The following is an 18,176-nucleotide window of genomic DNA, read 5'->3' on the forward strand; positions in this document are numbered from 1 at the left end:
AATAATGTGATCAAGGACATAAGACGATGCAACATAGCTCACTAATTTCAAATTAACTCTTTCGGTCTCAATCTTGAGTGTTTGAAGCTCAAGATTGAGTGCTGCATTTTCGTCCATGTGTCTGTTGATGGCAATTTGTTTGTCTTCAACCGTGTGTTTTAACATAGAAATGGTTTTCTGATCTTGTAAAATCCTTTCCCATAAATTCTTTTCACATGATTGAAGTTTCAAATATGCCTCATTAACAACATTCAGATAAAACAGTGATTTGTCATAGTGTCTTTTTAACTCTTTAATTTCAAGAGTCTTAAAGTCACATTCATCACAAGGCAATTCACATTTTTCACATAAATTTGAGTTTAGAGTTACCTCATTTTCCATGAATCTTCATCACTTGAAATTTCTGAATCTTCATCAGTCACGACTTCAACAATTTCATCAATCACATTGTCTTTTGAATCTTTACTTGATTTCTTGACATCTGATTCATCAATGTCTTCCTCACCAAAATCTATCTTACCGTGTGGCACTTCTTCGTCGTTAAACCAACCTGTAAAACTTTCAATTATATCAGGTGGAAATAATGAGGTAAGATAATCAGCATGAACTTTATGAATTGTATCATAGGTTCTTGGAAGATTGTCATCAGAATCATCTTGATTAGCCTCTTGATCAATCTTTTCACCCGCTTGGTCATCATTCATCAACTATTTCTCCTCCATGTCCTCAACCGGCTTGACATCTTCCACCTTCTCAACCAGTTCACAATCATCAGCAACTTCAGCTACATTTGCTTGAAATACTGAGAGCCAGTTGAACCCCTCATCTACTTGAGCTGTAGCAGCCTTTTGAGAAGTTGATGCTTCTGTCGGTTTCTTTCCTTTAGATGACTCTCCTTCAGGACAATGATATATTGCTTGCTTGTAGTAGTCTCGTCCAAACGGATTTGCAGCATTATCATCCACAGTATTGCTTATGCATTCCCTCTTGAGGTGTCCCTTCTCTTTGCATCTGAAACATCTCACTTTGGATTTGTTAAAGCCTAGCTTTGAATTTGATCCATCCAATACATTTCTTCCAGTGATCTCTTTGAATCTTTGAGCTCTTCTTATCACACTTGCCATGCACCAACAAATGTCAATCATCTCCATCTCTTCTGGGTTGATTTGATCATAATCTTCTTTTGTCATGTTGTAGTTGCCAATTCGTCCAGCAACTAAACATTCATAGGATTCCAGCACTGAACCCAGAAAAGCTATATGTTACTTATCAGTTTCAGTGGTTAGGCACCCAGTTTTTTTCAAATTTACTGCAATGTTACACTATAATACATCAGGGTCTTTTGTGGTAGAAGATTGAGATATGGGAATGGTCCCTGAGTAACTACTACTATATTGTGAAGTAGCATAATTAAAAGGTGTTGCAAAGGCTTGACCCGTTTGTTCAGCACAGAATGCAGTAGGAATCTTGGGATTTGAAGAACTTGATTGTGAACCTTTATAGTATAATCCCACATCTTGTGATACTGCGGTTGATTTCATATTTTGCTTCTTTCTGAGCTCCAAGTCATGAGCTTCAAGCTTCTCGATAAAACTTGCAAGATTTAGACGGGCATAAGCAATGGTTTGGTTGCTGAACTATGATAAAGGTACCCCATTCTTCTGGTAAAGCATCAGCAAGTTTATTAATGTATTCATACTTAGGCTTGTCAATCTTCAGCCTCTTCATTTCATTCACCAGATAGCAGTATCTCTCAATCAACTGTGTGAAAGAGTCACCCTTAACTTGAGTAAATAAATCGAATTCTTTCTTGAGCAGTGCTATTTACTCTTTCTCATATCAGGGTTTCCACGATCTTTGTTTAACAGTGCATGCTAAATTGAATAACAAGATCCATTGTGTTATAGTAATTGAAAAATCTCGGCTTTGATGGCTTGTTGAAAGAGATTTAACATTTTCTTCTCTTTTAAGAACAAGGGTTTTTCCGCATCAGCAATTTGAGATAATCGGTAATTTTCCCCATTCTCATTTTTGGGAATTATGTACTCTTCCTCCACTATTGTCCATGTTTCGTAGTTCAAAGCTTGAACATACGTCTCGAACTTGTCGGCCCATGACGGATAGTCTTTCATTCTAAGAAGCTTAGGAGGCTTGTTGGCAGTCCCTATTTCATTTTCCATGTTAATGTTCTGAAGTAGAGCAGATGGCTGTGACACGAACGCACTTAGGTTTTCCATCTTCAAAATCGGATATGTATGAAAGAAAGGAAAGTCAACGTATAAGTCTGAGGTCAAACAAGATCAACGTATATGTGTATGGTTAACGGATATGTTATGAAGTCAAAGAGTGGTCAACATATATGTATTGAGGTATGGTTAACGCATATGTAGATGATCAACGTATATGTATTGAGGTATGGTCAACGCATATATAGATGGTCAACATATATGTATTCACCTTATAACATATGCAGTGTATATGTTATACACCGTATATGTTATACATGAAGAACATATACGCTTCATAAACATATACGGTAAAGATCTCCATTTTGGTAATTTTGGAATTTGAAGGTGCAAATGATGTTGGAATTGGATGAATTTTGGTAGGGTTTGTCACGGATAGGTAAGGAACAATGTGTGAAAGTTTGATGAACTTTTGACGGTTGAATTAGTAGATAGAGAGAAAAACCTTGAAAACTTGAAGTGTTCAAGCTAGTAACAAGTCATAAAGCTCTGAAATCACTTGAAATGACCTGGTAGGATGATGTATATAACACTCAGGATCTCTATATGTTACAGCTTGAAACTTAATGTGCGGAATCCATCGAGAATGAATAAAACAAGTAAACGTTAAGCATGTATTTCATTGATAACTTGAAATATACAAGATATAACACTTGGACTACTTTCTCTCTCTGCTCTCTCACTCTAACATCTGCCAAAAGGTCTTTTATAATAACGCATAAGTCCACTATTTATAGGACTCAACATGAAAGACTATATGGGCGTATATGATATACGACGCATATGTTATGCACCGCATAACATATGCGTTCCATATGACTTATGCGCTATTCAACATACTTTATACATTTGACACTTTTAGCCCTATACAATCATATCTAATACATCTAAGACTCTAGCAATAAACATTATGCTCTAACATAAATCACGAACCAAACCGTTCGCTACGATTTGAAAATTTTGAAATCGATTAACCGACCGAAAGTTAAAAAACAAACTGTGAAACCAAACGACGACCGGTTTAAACGGTTTCAAGATTTTAAACCAAACCATGAACACTCATAATTGTTCACGATTAACAGGGTTTGCGTTCAAACATCCATCGCATCTCACGAACACCCGCGTAGTATTATTGAACTTGAAAAGGCTTAAAATATATCTATCCAAACTTTTACCTAAAAAGACTTTTTCACTTATTTGAAATGTTCAAACGTAAATCATCATCAAATTTATGTTCATTACATATGGCATAACAATCTCGCCACCCCACCCCCACCCTTTATTGGATGTCATAAACTTTTGACAGCTAATTACAACTTAATATGAATCAAACACAACAATATCACGCCACGTGAATTTCTTTTGGGATTCTTTTTTTATGTTGTTTTGCATATATAATATATTGCAAGTTTAAATTGAGAACAAAACCATTTTAAACCGTGTGAATAATTTGTTGGCTATCAGATCTAGTAAACGGAAAAAAATATGTTTTAATAATAAAAATGTGCTATACCCAATACACTATGGTAGCGTTTGGTATGAATGAATGAAAGGCGAAATGGAATGAACTATTATGAGGGAATGAAAAAAATTAGTGTTTATTTGGTCAATATAATAGAATCCGCCGTTATCATGTTCATTCCATTCCCTTTAAAATACCTCAAATTCATTCCATCCATCCCCTTGTTTTTGTCTTCATTCCATCTCATTTTCATACTATATCACCTCCATCAACCTCCCATGACCACCACCCACTGCCCTCTCACCACCACACCCACTACCTTCGCCTCCCGCCATAGCCACTGTCGCTGCCGCCCGTCACTGCCACCACCACCACACATCGTCGCCGCCACCACCAACCACCCACCACCACCAACCAACCACCCACCACCGCCACCACCAACATCGATCCCGACCACCATCGTCAGCCACCAACCATTGCACCTGGATCCCGCCCATCGCCACCGTCACCACCATTACTTCTCACTGCCCACCATCACCAACCACCGCCATTCGCTACTATTTTTATTTTATTCCGACTTTTTCTAACTTATCAAACAACACAAAGTAATAATTCATTTCATTCCCATTCGGTAACCAAACATCTTAATAGAATGGTAATGATCATTTCCATTATCTCATCCATTTCATTACTTCGTCATTCAATTCCATCGCCTATTCCATTATTTCATAACAAACAGACCCTATATGTGATCTCAACCCTCCCCTCTCTCTCACACACGTATATATAATAAATACGTATATATATAGGTGCGTAGCAATATTACATCGGAATTATATATACTCTAGTTTTCTACCCGGCGCGTTGCGTCAGGGCAGGTCAGTAAAACTCGAGCGGTGAAAAAACAACGCGCCGGGGCAGGTCAGTAAAACTCGGGCAGTGATAAAACTTAAGCATTGAGGCTGTAATTCGATGCAAATTCGGTCAATTTTGGTTACGCACGTTTTTGTGCCGATACAAAAACCAAAAATGAAACGAAAGTTATAAAAATTAAGGTGGAACAATGAGACAACGTCGGTCAGTAAAATTCAAGCATTGGTAAAACCTGACCGTTGTTGATCTTGGGCGTTAAGGCGATCAATCAATGCAAATTCGGGCGGTTTCCGTTACGTTCTTTACAGTACCGAAACTTAAAAAAAATTTGACATTCGGTTGGTTTTCGTTAAGAACTGGAACTAAAACAAAACAATAACAAAAAAATGAAAACAAAAATAAAAACAAAAAAACAAAAAACCTTTTCCACCGCTAAGGTGTTGCAAAGTGACAGGGTCCTTGTGGCACCAAAGTTCTAAAATATATATAGTACTAATATATATATATATATATTGGATTTCTCATGAAAGTAGAAGCCGATTCCATATTGAATCCATAGATATCAAACACACAATAGATTTTATTCAAAGATTCAACGCAAAATCAGGAACACAATTCCATCCTTCTTGTGGCTTACCATAACATGCTTAAATATTAGGAATCGGATCGGCATAGGTTGTTTGTAAAACATCGCGATGGTCGACTAAACTCCTTGCTTTATCTTCTTCCACTTGGAAATTTTCCTTAATTTCTTGCTTTCTAAGTTTAGTTCTTTTCTCTTCGCCAACTCTTTATATTACATTTCATTCTTTCCTGCAATATAAAAAGCTTCAACCCTGACCTAATGATATAAGAAAACACATGTTGTTTGCATCCACATAGAACATGCCATGCATTGGACTTCATATTAACATTTGTGGTCTCTTGTTGAACATTGGATGAGGCTAGCTTGGAATTAGTTTATTTTATTTTCATTTTGAGTCAACTATAGGGTTAGGTTAAAATAAAAACCTACTTGAGTTGTGAAAACTCTAGAAACTCATTCTCAACAACAAGTTTTTAATGAAAGATTAAATCCTGTAGTCCACAATTAAAGTTAATAAAAAAATGTTAATATAAACATAACTTTTTCTCTCTCCTAAAAACATATAAAAAAATTAGTAAAAAAATGTTAAAAAATAGCAAAACTATTTTTTTTAATGTTTTGATGTTTTGTATTAAATGTTACAACCTATATTATATGTAACAAAAAAAACGATGTTACGTAAGGTTTTCACAACTCAAGTGGGTTTTCATTCTATACTTTGCCTATATATATATATATGTCAAAATCTTCTTGTCAACTGCAACTCTTAAAATACTTTTTAATGCATGCTCATGTCAATCTTTGAACATCTAATCATTTAGCGTTCCATAGGTAGATACATTATTCCAGACGATATGGAGACTTACCATCTTTAACACGCATCTTCGATCTCATAATGTTTTCTTCTTGTGAGCACATAATTAAACTCGGAATATGGATCCCTTTTAAAATAAAATAACATTACTCACATTATACAAGAGAAATACTAATTACTGTAGGAATATGGACCGCTTTTAAAATAAAACTACTTCTTTTCCCTGCACATTGCGCCAGAGCAGTTGAAATCTGGTTGTGTACCTTTCGTGAATTCAGTTGGGTTCGGTTACGTTCATTACGGTACATAAACTAAACAAAACTCGTATAGCTTATGATACAAATAATAAGTTTAAAATAACGTTTATACGGTCAATAAAACCCCGGATGTTACGGTGGCGACTCGACACAAATTCAGTCGATCTCGGTTACGACACATTTCAAACGACATTATTCGGCCAGTAAAACGTATTAGTATATAAACTAAACTTATTACTATTTACATTGGGTATAGAGGTCTTATTGTAATTATTGTATTTAGTAGGGTTAATTTGTAATTGTATACTCTATAAATAGGGATGATGTCAAAAAAATTTGTTAACATATTCAATAAATTCATTCGATGTTCGTATTGTTAATCAAGATTTGTGTTTGCGTATCATCATCTTGTTCTTATTCAATCAATTGTGTGAATTGATCTTTAATCTAACAGTGGCATTAGAGCCAAGGTTTTTAAATGATTCCCAGTTTTTAATCGATCAATTGGGAAACTGTGTGAATCCATCGATCTCGTCAAGGGAAAGTGGACGAGGGTTGTAAAATTGATTAAATTGGATCAAGAGTTGTATTTAATCAATTTTTAATTGAGTAATTGATCAAAATATTGATCAATTGGAAGGTAATTATTGATACGTTCAATATTGGTGGTTCAGAACAAAAGAGGAAAAAAAAAAGGATTGTGATTCTTTTCAATTGATCCTAGCAATCCTGAAGTGACGCATTATTATTTGATTTTTTTTAATTAGTTTAAAAGTAAAAAATCAAGGTCCACTAATTTGTGGAATATTGTGGTTGTTCAAGTACTGTGAATTGAACCAGGGTTGTGATTAATTGATCAAGACAAATTTTGTCTCAATTAAGAATTTGATCAAAGAAGATAAGAGGAGTTCGTTTTGATAACGACCACATCTTCAAGAAACTGGAAGGATAAAACAATAGGTTTTGTTTGTTGTATTCGGTTAAAATCCGAAAGTGTTTACAACAAAATTGAGGTTCTTGAATTTTTCTCAAGAAGGGGTTGTTTTTTATAAAAACAAAATAGTTGGTTTGATTTGTTTGGCAACCAAAAAACCCGTGTATTGTTGTCGGTGGAGATGAACAATTGGTTTTGATTTGCCTTACAACCGAAAACCCGGATACTATTCTTGGTCGAAACGGTTGGTTTTGATTCACTTGGTGACCGATAAACCCGAACACCGTTGTGTTTTAGAGTAGTTGGTTTGAGTTGTTTAGGCAACCGAAAGACCCGTGTATTGTTGTCGGTTGAGACAAACAATTGGTTTTGATTTGCCTTGGGAAACCCGTGTACTACTCTTGGTATAAAACGGTTGGTTTTGATTCGTTTTGTGACTGAAAAACCCGTAAACCGTTGTTGTTGAGACAGTTGGTTTTATTACCCGGATATTGCTTGTAGAATTAACAGTTGGTTTTGATTTGTCTTAAGTTTTAAGGCAACCGAAAAACCGGTGAACTGTTATTGTTAAATTTTGATATCGATTTGATCCGATACTAGTAAAGTTGAAATCAAAGTTGATCCGAAACCAGTGATAGTCAATTTGTCAAGATTGGGAAAAAGAAAACTCATAAAATGGTTGGGTTCAAGGATAAAGAAGTTGTAACTTCAAAGAAAAGAGGGACACCCATGAGTTTTCAATGCCCTGTGTTAAACTCCACAAATTACACCATTTGGGCTATAAAAATTAGATCGATCTTTAATGTCCATGGAATTTTGAAAGCCATCGAACCAAAAAAGGGCACCGAAGTTGATGAGAAAAAGAATAATACAGCAATTGCATTACTATACCAATCGATTCCAGAAAATATGGTATTGCAAATTGCTAATTTTACTTCGGCCAAAGAAATTTGGACGCGTTAAAGGTTCGACATGTTGGAGTTGACAGAGTTAAAGAATCGTGTTTAGAAACACTCGAGTCAGGTTTTGAGTCTCTAAAAATGAGTGACGAGTCGCTTGATGTTTATGCCAGAAAAATTGGTGAGATTGCATCACAAGCAAGCAATCTTGGGCATACTATGAATGACAAGAAACTGGTCCGAAAACTACTCAGTTCGGTGCCAGAAAAGTTCATTCAGATTGTTGCTGCAATCGAGCGATTTGTTGATCTTGGTGCAATACCATTCCAAGAAGCCGTTGGAAGATTGATGGCTTTCGAGGAACGCACCAAGAAGAAAATCAAGGAGGAAGATATGTATGGCAAGCTCTTATTCTCCAAAGAAGACGGGAAGAAGAAAACCTCTGACCATAAATGTGAACGTTGCGGTCACGAAAGTTCAAAGCAGGAAAACAAAGAACGTGGTCAAGACAAAAATTGGAAGTCAAGGAAAAAGAAAGGTGAGAAGCACAGTCATCAAAATAAAGATCATATAAGATGCTTCAATTGTAATGAACTTGGACATTTCAAACATGAATGTCCAAAGGGGGAGAAAAGAGTGGAAGCAAACCTGATCCGGGAGGAAGATGACGAACCAACGCTACTGTGATGGCAACCGGATCTTGAAGAAACGAAGTCCTCACTTAAACTAAGTTTAGTTTAAGGGGGAGTATTAGTATATAAACTAAACTTATTAATATTTATATTAGGTATAGGGGTCTTATTGTAATTATTTTATTTAGTATAGTTAATATGTAATTATATACGTTATAAATAGGGATGATGTCAAACAAATTTGTTAACGTATTCAATATATTCATTCGATGCTCAGTATTGTTATTCAAGATTTGTGTTTGTGTATCATCGTCTTGTTCTTATTCAATCAATTGTGTGAATTGATCTTTGATCGCTAACAAAACGTGGACGTTGTGGCGCGGTTGTGACTTGACACGAATTCGGTCAGTCTCGGTTACAACACATTTCAAACTACGTTTGTTTGGTTGATAAAACATGGACGCCACGAGGGTGCTCAACGCGAATTCGATCGGTTTTGTTTACGTTCGTTTAAATACACAAACTAAAAAACAAAAAAAAAAGTTACATACTAAAAGAAAAAAGAGAGAGAGAGAGGACTCATCCAAAAGAAACAAATAATGAAGAATCGTATCATCACGGGATTCGAACATGCACAAAAGTAAAAATACTTACAAAAATACAACAATTGCCATCAAGGCACATACATACATAATCACCAAACAACCGTATCACCATTGGAGATTCGAACAATTCATGACATGAGTTATATGAATTTGAGAGAAACCAAAAGTCCTCTATTTCATTCATGACAGAGAACAATTTCCTGCAAGAATCATCAAAGTTTCATATTTACTATTTCAACCACTCAACATCAAGCATCAATATCTCATTCCAGCTTAGCTCCGCTTGAATATGGCTTGTTTAGTTGTGAAACTCTCACAATATAGAGCATTCACAAAAATTAATAATTATATTAATTGTTATTACATATAATTATATTTTACCAAAGTAAGTTACAGAAATCCACTACAACATAATTTAGGGGTAGCACAAAAATTATTTTTTTAAACGTACATTAAGAAAAAAAAATTCTTCCTATTTCGCATGTAGCTGGGCCTGTTAACGTGTTTCACTCGTCCCGGGTCTAGTTTCGCGCTATGCATGCGCATACTGATGTTTGGTTAACTGTTTCGCTTGTGCCAGCACATGTGTTCAGGTTATGCGTTTCGCACATACAAGGGTCCAGTTACGTGTTTCGCGCGTCCAGGGCCCGGTTTCACGTTACACGCATACCGACACCGGGTTAACCGTTTCGTGCATACTGGTGCCCGATTACCCGATTGGCGTACGGGCGCCAGGTTACACGTTTTGTGAGTACTGGCGCACGGTAACGCGTTTCATGTGTACCTTCGCTCGGTTATTTAAGTTAAGTATTCATAAAAAAATCAAATCCATATTGATGCTCGGTCCCTGTTTTCACGTCCACATTTTGCAACAATTACAAGTCTTATTCTTGGACAATTCATCATTTTCTTGAACTTCCATGAGAACAGCAATAGGTTCATCTTTAGCAGCACTGCACGGACTTCCTATGTAGTCAGTCATTCCCAAATAAAGTTATATTTCTATTCTTTAGCATGGTCGTCGTCATCTTATAATAAAGTTCATCAATGGTCACATTATATTTTGTTATGTGTAGGTATATCTATCTCAGGAAAAATGGCCACTAGACCCTACAAATAGTTTGTTATTATAAGTAAGATTTTACTAGTAATTTTGTTTGTTTCATTTGAGCTAGAGAGACAGATTATATCAACTGAATCGGATAAGAAGTTGCATGAACCAAACAGAACTTAAAATGCTTGAATTCCAGGTTTGATGTAGCGTAACAAGTTAATGGATATAGATGAAAATAGCTTAATTGTACCAAACAATTCCTATTGCAAGCACTTGTTTAAAAGATGAATCTCTCTCTCTCTCTCTCTCTCTCTCACGCACAACAAGAAGATCAATCAGCACATGAAAAAGAATTCCCAAAAACATCAAAAATAAGAAAATTAGTTGTTTTTGTTAGGGTTAGCCGTTTATCTTCAAAGTTCAAACACTACCCAGTCACAAAGCAGAGAATTTTAAGATAGATTCTTATTCTTTTGTTTGCTAATCAAGTTTAGAGTAATTTTAATTTGACCTCAATCAAGGTTTAGATGTTAAAATCGTTACCTTATTTTAATTTGTATAAAAGGTTTTGAAACTTAATATGAAGTTTTAAAACTGGTGGCTGCCAGGGAGACCGACCGCGTCAGGGGTGCCACATCAGACCAGTGGGGGTTGCCCACTGGTGTATACCATATAGCCTTACACATGCATAAGGGGACAAGACATATTATTCCCTTTTCAACAAAAATACAAACTGCTAATTACAATTTAGCATGTATCTCTTTGTATAATAATACAAGAAGATCAATGCTACGTGAATGCGAGCAAACATCTTACCCGCAAAATTAAACCCAACCCATGGAGTACATTAAACAAGTTGCTCGTCACCAGCACAAGAGTATATTTAAACCATTTTTGTTCAACTATGGCATAACATTAGAAATGCTCGTATAAGATGTGATTATTATATCAGTCTCCATTTCTTATAACTTGGCTAAAGGCAATGGCGGCTTTTGACCCAGTTGGACGGTTTAGATGCTTTAGATGAAGTCACCGGTTTGCAAGAGCTTTCCGATATCTACATTGGTTTGGACACCAAGACCATGAAGCATGTAAACCACATCCTCAGTAGCAACATTTCCTGAAGCCCCTTTGGCATATGGGCACCCTCCTAGACCCGCAATTGAAGAATCCACTGTGTTGATTCCCATCTGTCAACAATTATGCACATAATATTTACAAGATTATATTACAGTTTGTGTCCTTTTGAATATCCTGAAATATAGATCGGGTCCTTTCCGGAGATAACTTTCACTTCCTATCTTTTATTTGGATTTTGGATTTTCGCCTCGTTTTTTGTCATTACATCGTCCACAACCCCAGTAAAGTCTTGTCACGTGCCAAGCATGTGAGGGCATGAAGGTAACTTCCACTCTTTAACTTTGAAAACAAAATACATTGAAATTCAATAAAGAAAATAAAATACCGTTGAAGCCTCATGTTTAACTAAAATTAGTCAAAATGTGTATAGGTTCTGCTCAAACTCAATTGTTATAAACAGACGATCAAGCCGGTAATCGGCATTCAAAAAGGAATTTATGTTTTATCATCACAACCCCCAAAGCATTTCCATCAAGATTTAATCATCGATTAATTATAAACAAATGTCGAATTCAAGAGGCTCAGACACGCACAAATTCGGTCGTCACATTACAATTGGTAAAAGGAAATTGAATGATTTAACTCACCCAAGATCAAATTCCAAATGCCTTACAATCAGATTCGAGAAATGTTTCTATCTTCATCGCCTCAGTTTGTAGCGAAATCTTTAAAACTTAAGAACAAAGTAACAAATTGATAAAACGAAGATAAAATACAGAAATGTGGCCACAGAAAGTGAATATTTTGATGGATAATGGATCAGAAACGAAATCAGGAATCGACTGAAAGATTGTAGAACACTGATGGTTTAAACACAGGTTATCAAGAAAGGCCATTTCCCTAATTTTCAAAGTTACCAACCATACATCACGGCGGTTGAACAATTCTAACTCCCATCTGACAGATTTCACCTACACAGATTACGCCACAGGAAAAGTGCCGGATTCCACAAGGGTGGCAGCGGCATGGCATGGTGGTGGTGGTCTGGTTGTGACGGAGTAGGGAAATAGAGAGGGATAAGAGCACCCACAACGCGTGCCACATTCCATGGTCCGGGCGGATGTGGTGCAGAAGGACTTCGGCAGCAACAGACTCCAGCGATGTGGAGCCAGTCCAGCTTGATCAGTTTGTGCAGGCGGACGACGAAGAGGATGCAATGGTGGGCCCTCTCCAACGGTTACCTCAATAACTAAATATACATTGTAAGTTTGGGTAATTATTATTGTATCATGTTCATTATGCCTTACTAATTTTGTTTGTGTTTAGTGAATCGTGTTAAACGTACCATGTTGTCTTATTTAACATGTCTGTGTTACCGTGTATGAAAACCAAAAGCTGCGCGTGCCGTGTTCGGGTTCATTAGTCCGTGTTAGTGTGTAGGAAAACCTTAGACGTGTCATGCTCGGATTCATTAGTAGTGTTAAACGATCGTGTCGTGTAACCCGCATATTAAGCACGTCCATGTTATTGTTTGAGAAAATGACAAGAAACATGCCGTTTTCGGGTTCACTAGTCATTAGATGACAAGTTAAACGCATCGTGTTCGGGTTCAGTAGTCGTGTTCAATGGGTCGTGTCGTGTAACCCGCTTATTAAGCACACCCGTTGAGAAAACGACAAGTTAAATGTGTTGTGTTCGGGTTCACCGGTCGTGTTAAACAGATCGTGTCGTGTTCGACCCGTTTAACACATCACGATCCATTTTGCCAGCTCTAGATTATACATACATATTGAGAGAGATTTGTCTAATACATAACCAATTTTAAGTAGAGATTCATCCACATAACCACCTTATGCACAAATGTTTATGCGGTTCTCGTGATTCTCTGCTTACAATTATTTATGTAAATTACCTTCTCTGGTTGTTAGAATCTATCTATGATGAACTGAATGATCGGGACATGCATATGGTTAACCTTTCAAATTTTCAAAAGTTGCAAGTGGGCTGAGTCGTGCAACCAGCAAAGTAAGCGATGATATGGTAGATTAATGGAGAAAGTAGCTTACTTGGATGGATACTAAAATGTTTGGAAGAGATTGACCATAAGTGTCATGAAAGTGAACAGCAAGCTTTTCAACAGGAACAACCGACATTACTGCTCCAAGCATTGAAATTACCGTACCTTCGCAAACGAGTCCACAAGTGAATTAAAAGTTAAAAAATAACAAAGCAATAATATTCTGACAATTACCTGCTGTGCCAATCCCAATAGTATCACCGAGTGATATTTCACAACAGCCCATATCATAAAGTTCTTTTGCCACGCATGCAACTTTTGATGGAGATATCATTCCTTCAACCGGGCATCCAATCACACATGAAACATACCTTTATTGTACAAAATGCCATTGAATCAAGTATAAAAATAAAACAGTTGTATAAGTTAATTATTATATAGAATAAAGAAAATACCCATGAACACGGATATTGAGCTTTATAGCAGCATGAACAACAGCCCGATAGTGAGACAAACTTTGGTCAATGGTACAATTAATGTTTGACTTTGAGAAGGACTCGGATGCTGATGCAAAAACAGCTATTTCCTTTGCACCAGCTGCAACAGCAGCTTCAAAACCCTAGTTGAAACAAACTAAACTCATAAGTTCCATTTGTGTTAGCAAAATTAATAATCTTTTAAATCTCAAGAAAGATCATGCACCTTCAAATTGGGTACCAGTACAGGTAAGCTTGTAGTATCCAAGTTATTTAATGCTTCAATAACCTCCCTTGCATCAGCCAGCTTTATAAAGAAATAAGAATTAGATACTAAAGGATGCATAATATAGAAACCTTCAAATATGTTACTCTACATTCTACAACTAACTCATTGCTGATTAAAAAAAAAAAACAAAATGTAATAAGAAAATAAGCAGTTTTATAAAGCAGTCACAAGCATAGACTTTTAACGTCACTACATAGTTTTTATAATCATACTAGTGTGTGGATGTGAGCTCGCACGTTGCTGCGGGAGTGTTGGTGTGGTGAGAAATTTGTAAGGCTTGGTTTTGAATACAATTTATGTGGAAACGAAGATAAAATTAAGCATGTCGTATGGTTTTTAAATAAAATTTACATTGAGTGAAAAACAAGGTGTAAAAAAATCAAAACCCTGAGGCACCTAACACCTTTCACGGCTTGTACGTTTGTGCTTTGATGACTTGTACATTATTATGCACAACTCAATTTACATAAAACTTAAGCTGAAACGTTGATAAATAAAAATATGTCGTACAGGTATATTCCAAATTATGTAAAATTTCATATTGTAAAAGTTATAAGAGAAAAAGTTATCAAAAAATTGTGAGTGGGGGCCATGAGTCAAAAGGTGGTTGGGCAACGAAAAGAAAAAAAAACAAATGGAGAAGTGCAGGGTACAACACGTAAGTATAGTTAAACTCAAGGGGGTCATAATGCAACTTTAAATTTATATTTATTTAACCATGCTTAAATCACTTGTACAAATGTGCTTCAAGCACTTGTGCATTACCATTCCACGAACAGTTGTGTTCTTTATAGCACAAAAATTTAATGAACTAAATGCATTAAACTCACTACAGTTTTGCAAACATGGAGCCTCTAAAATCGTTTTATTGAGAGAACATGGATTATTAGTGCTACTACATAGTTTTTAATCATATTTAAGGTAATTAATACATTAACTATAGCTTATGTAATCATATATGATGAATCAACGCATTAACTATTAACAAAATTGTCAAAATGTTTGTGGCTCAACCCGACTTGACCCATACTAAAAGAACCCATTTTGACCGATTACTGATTTATCCGGCCCATCCAACCAAAAATGTGAAAATAGCACAAACTCTAGTGAGAGAAATGATACCTGAGGGACCCACTTGGGTGAAACAAAGCTAGTTGCAACAACAGATAATCCAGTAGAAGCAAGCCTCTGAATTAGCTCTATTTTAACAGATGTAGGAACCATATTCTTTTCATTCTGTAACCCATCTCTTGCACCAACTTCCACTATCTTTACATACTTTGGTATGCCCTTGAAAATCTGAAATAAATGAAAAAACAAAATACCAACATAAACTAATGCTATTGCTATCCAATAAAAAAAACAGCACTAGGCTTTTTACATTAGAATGATGTGGTAATCAAAATTTTGTTGCAAATTCCTTTATGAATTACGAAACTTGTGTTGGACGATTGGAGGTTAGTTAATCACCTTATTTTTTATGTTGTGTAGGCCTATATTATTGCAATACGAGTTATGATGAAGATTTGTTAAATGCCATGAATCATGCCGATTTCCATATGCTGCATGGTTTCCGTTTTGAGGTGTATCTCTTGTATGATGCTTACACATGAACGCTCCTTGTACATACTCAACATCGCCCCTATGTATACGCAAGTTTCCAAATTGGTACATTTGGTTTCAAACATAAAGCTTTTCAATTTGATTTACTGTTAGCATTTTGATTACTTGTTGAGGGCAATAACACATTTTTTTATTGAAAAGTAGTTCATTTAACCTAAATAAACTTTAAATGGTGGCATTAGTTTCATCAAGAAGATGAGTGATGACATCAGAAAACACTAACCTTACTCTAAAGTTTAAAAAAATAAGGACACGACAACACGTCACAAGAGATATAGGCAATGCAAAACTGCTAGGCCTGTAAACAAACTGAACATTCAGTGAACCATTCATGAGCCACTTGGCGAAAAGCTCGTTTATGTTCTCTTATCAATAAACGAACAAACGAACATGAACAAAACTTTTGGTTCATTTAGTTAAATAAATGAACATGCACACATGTCTTATTCGTTCATCTAATTCGTTTATGTTAGCTCGTTTACGTTAACTTATGTTCGTTAGTTCATTTTTACATTCCTTAATATACTCATTTAGAATTTTCAGGCAGATTACAAATGAACGAACACGAACGACCGAAAACGATTGATTGTGTTTGTGTTCGAACCGTTCGATAAAATGCTAATAACGAACGACCACAAGCACACTCAACAAACAAACATGAACAAGAAAAGCCCGTTAGTTAGCTGCTCGTATTCTATCGTTTGTTCGGTTAAAGTTAAAGCAACAAACACGAACATGCTCCATTCGCGCTCGTTCAATTTGTTTACAGGCCTGCTAACTGCAAAGATGCATACTTGTCATCATTTGATGAGGTGGAAGTATTTCCCTCAATCCAGCAATGCTCAATTCCAGAGTCCCCTCCACTGGTACTGCAGCTGTTGGATGAGAATCTATTAAAAAGATCAATGGTGCTTAGGCTCAGTAACTTATCCATACCAAGAGGCTCCTCCAAACTCGACATTGCAGAAGCAATACAACACTTCAGACTGTAAAAGGTGAGCGAATACTCTTTTAAAAGATATATCAAAAGGCAATAAAAAGTTAGGCACGCAGATCTATGTAGAACATTTTCAACCTTAGATATACATATTTTGAATTTTTTTTCCTTTGATTCAGCTCACTAAACTTGCAGGAGTGGATATTTATGCATAAGAAAGAAACATTGTCTTTGCATATTAATGTTCTCAATGAACAATACATATCACGTATATAAAACTCAACTTCCTTTAAACATATTTATCCTTTTTTAACAATATAACAATAAAATTACTGATTTGTTAAGTTTAGTTTCTTAACACAAAACCAGAGTTCGGGCTAAAAGTCTCACAATGGCATGCCAGTACGACTGCCTCTGAAGATTTGTGTCAAAACTAGAAGGTTCCAATATAAATCAATAAGCATCATATCCACTCACTTGATGTTTAAAAGCTCCATAAATATGATACAAATCCAAATTTACTAACAGAAAATACTACAATAATGCTATAAGCATTCATGTTGCTGAAAACAATTGAAATCAAAACATACATAATATAGATGCAGTCAATATCGCTGCTATAGCGGTTATCCGGCCTCTAGCAAATATCGGTACTGATAATATCGGCGATAATCAGCCAGTCTTTTTTAAGTCTTAATTGTGAATATTTGGTGTTAAAGTGTTAATAATGAGGTCCTACAATTGTCAGTGTTTTGAAAGTTGGAAAGAGGTTAATTTATTTATGGTAGGTGGAGAGTATACTGAAATGCTAGTGATAAATTCTCAAATATCGGTCATATCCGATAGCTTTGGGCATATTAGTTGGTGAAAACCTAATTCCTGAGAATTCAACAAACAAGTCCCAAATATCCCGTATATAGCAATGTCATTCCAAAAATTCATACTGGAACGTACCTGATGGAAACGAAGGCAACGAGCACAAATCAGCTCAGCTGTGCCTGCGTAAAATAATAATAATAATAATAATAATAATAATAATAATAATAATAATAATAATAATAATAATAATCAATTCACTTAGTGAAGTGTGAAAGAAAAGGAGAAAACGTGAAAGTAAGGTATAATAAAAAAATGATAGAGAGAAAGTAGTAGGTGAATTGAAAGCGTGGATTTGAAGACGAGATCATCGCAGCAGCAGCAGCAGCAGCTTATTTTATTTGTATTTGTAGTTGTGGATGTGAATGCATTTTGAAACAACACAACACAACACAACACAACACAACACGTTTCTCATGATCCACACACACAATAACGGCTACCTTGGGATCTAGTCGGTGGACGGAGGAGCAAGTGTCATTAATAAGTCTTGTCCTTTTCTTTTTCTTTCTCTCT

General features: G+C 35.8%; 1 protein-coding gene across 1 annotated transcript; it reads right to left on the reverse strand.

Moving 5' to 3' along the window:
* Window positions 1-11,381: 11,381 nt before the first annotated feature.
* On the reverse strand, window positions 11,382-16,808 carry LOC143543620 (hydroxymethylglutaryl-CoA lyase, mitochondrial-like). Its single transcript, XM_077035898.1, has 8 exons — window positions 16,642-16,808; window positions 15,695-15,866; window positions 15,347-15,523; window positions 14,162-14,242; window positions 13,915-14,078; window positions 13,694-13,830; window positions 13,509-13,624; window positions 11,382-11,552 (listed from the first exon to the last, which is right to left on the reverse strand). The coding sequence occupies exons 1-8, from the start codon at window positions 16,806-16,808 to the stop codon at window positions 11,382-11,384; spliced, it is 1,185 nt and encodes a 394-aa protein (XP_076892013.1).
* Window positions 16,809-18,176: the final 1,368 nt, after the last annotated feature.

Source organism: Bidens hawaiensis, unplaced genomic scaffold (genome assembly GCF_021521415.1).
Source record: "Bidens hawaiensis isolate Kalapana, Puna unplaced genomic scaffold, B.hawaiensis_p1.1 tig00013193_1, whole genome shotgun sequence".
Classification (NCBI taxonomy): Eukaryota; Viridiplantae; Streptophyta; class Magnoliopsida; order Asterales; family Asteraceae; genus Bidens; species Bidens hawaiensis.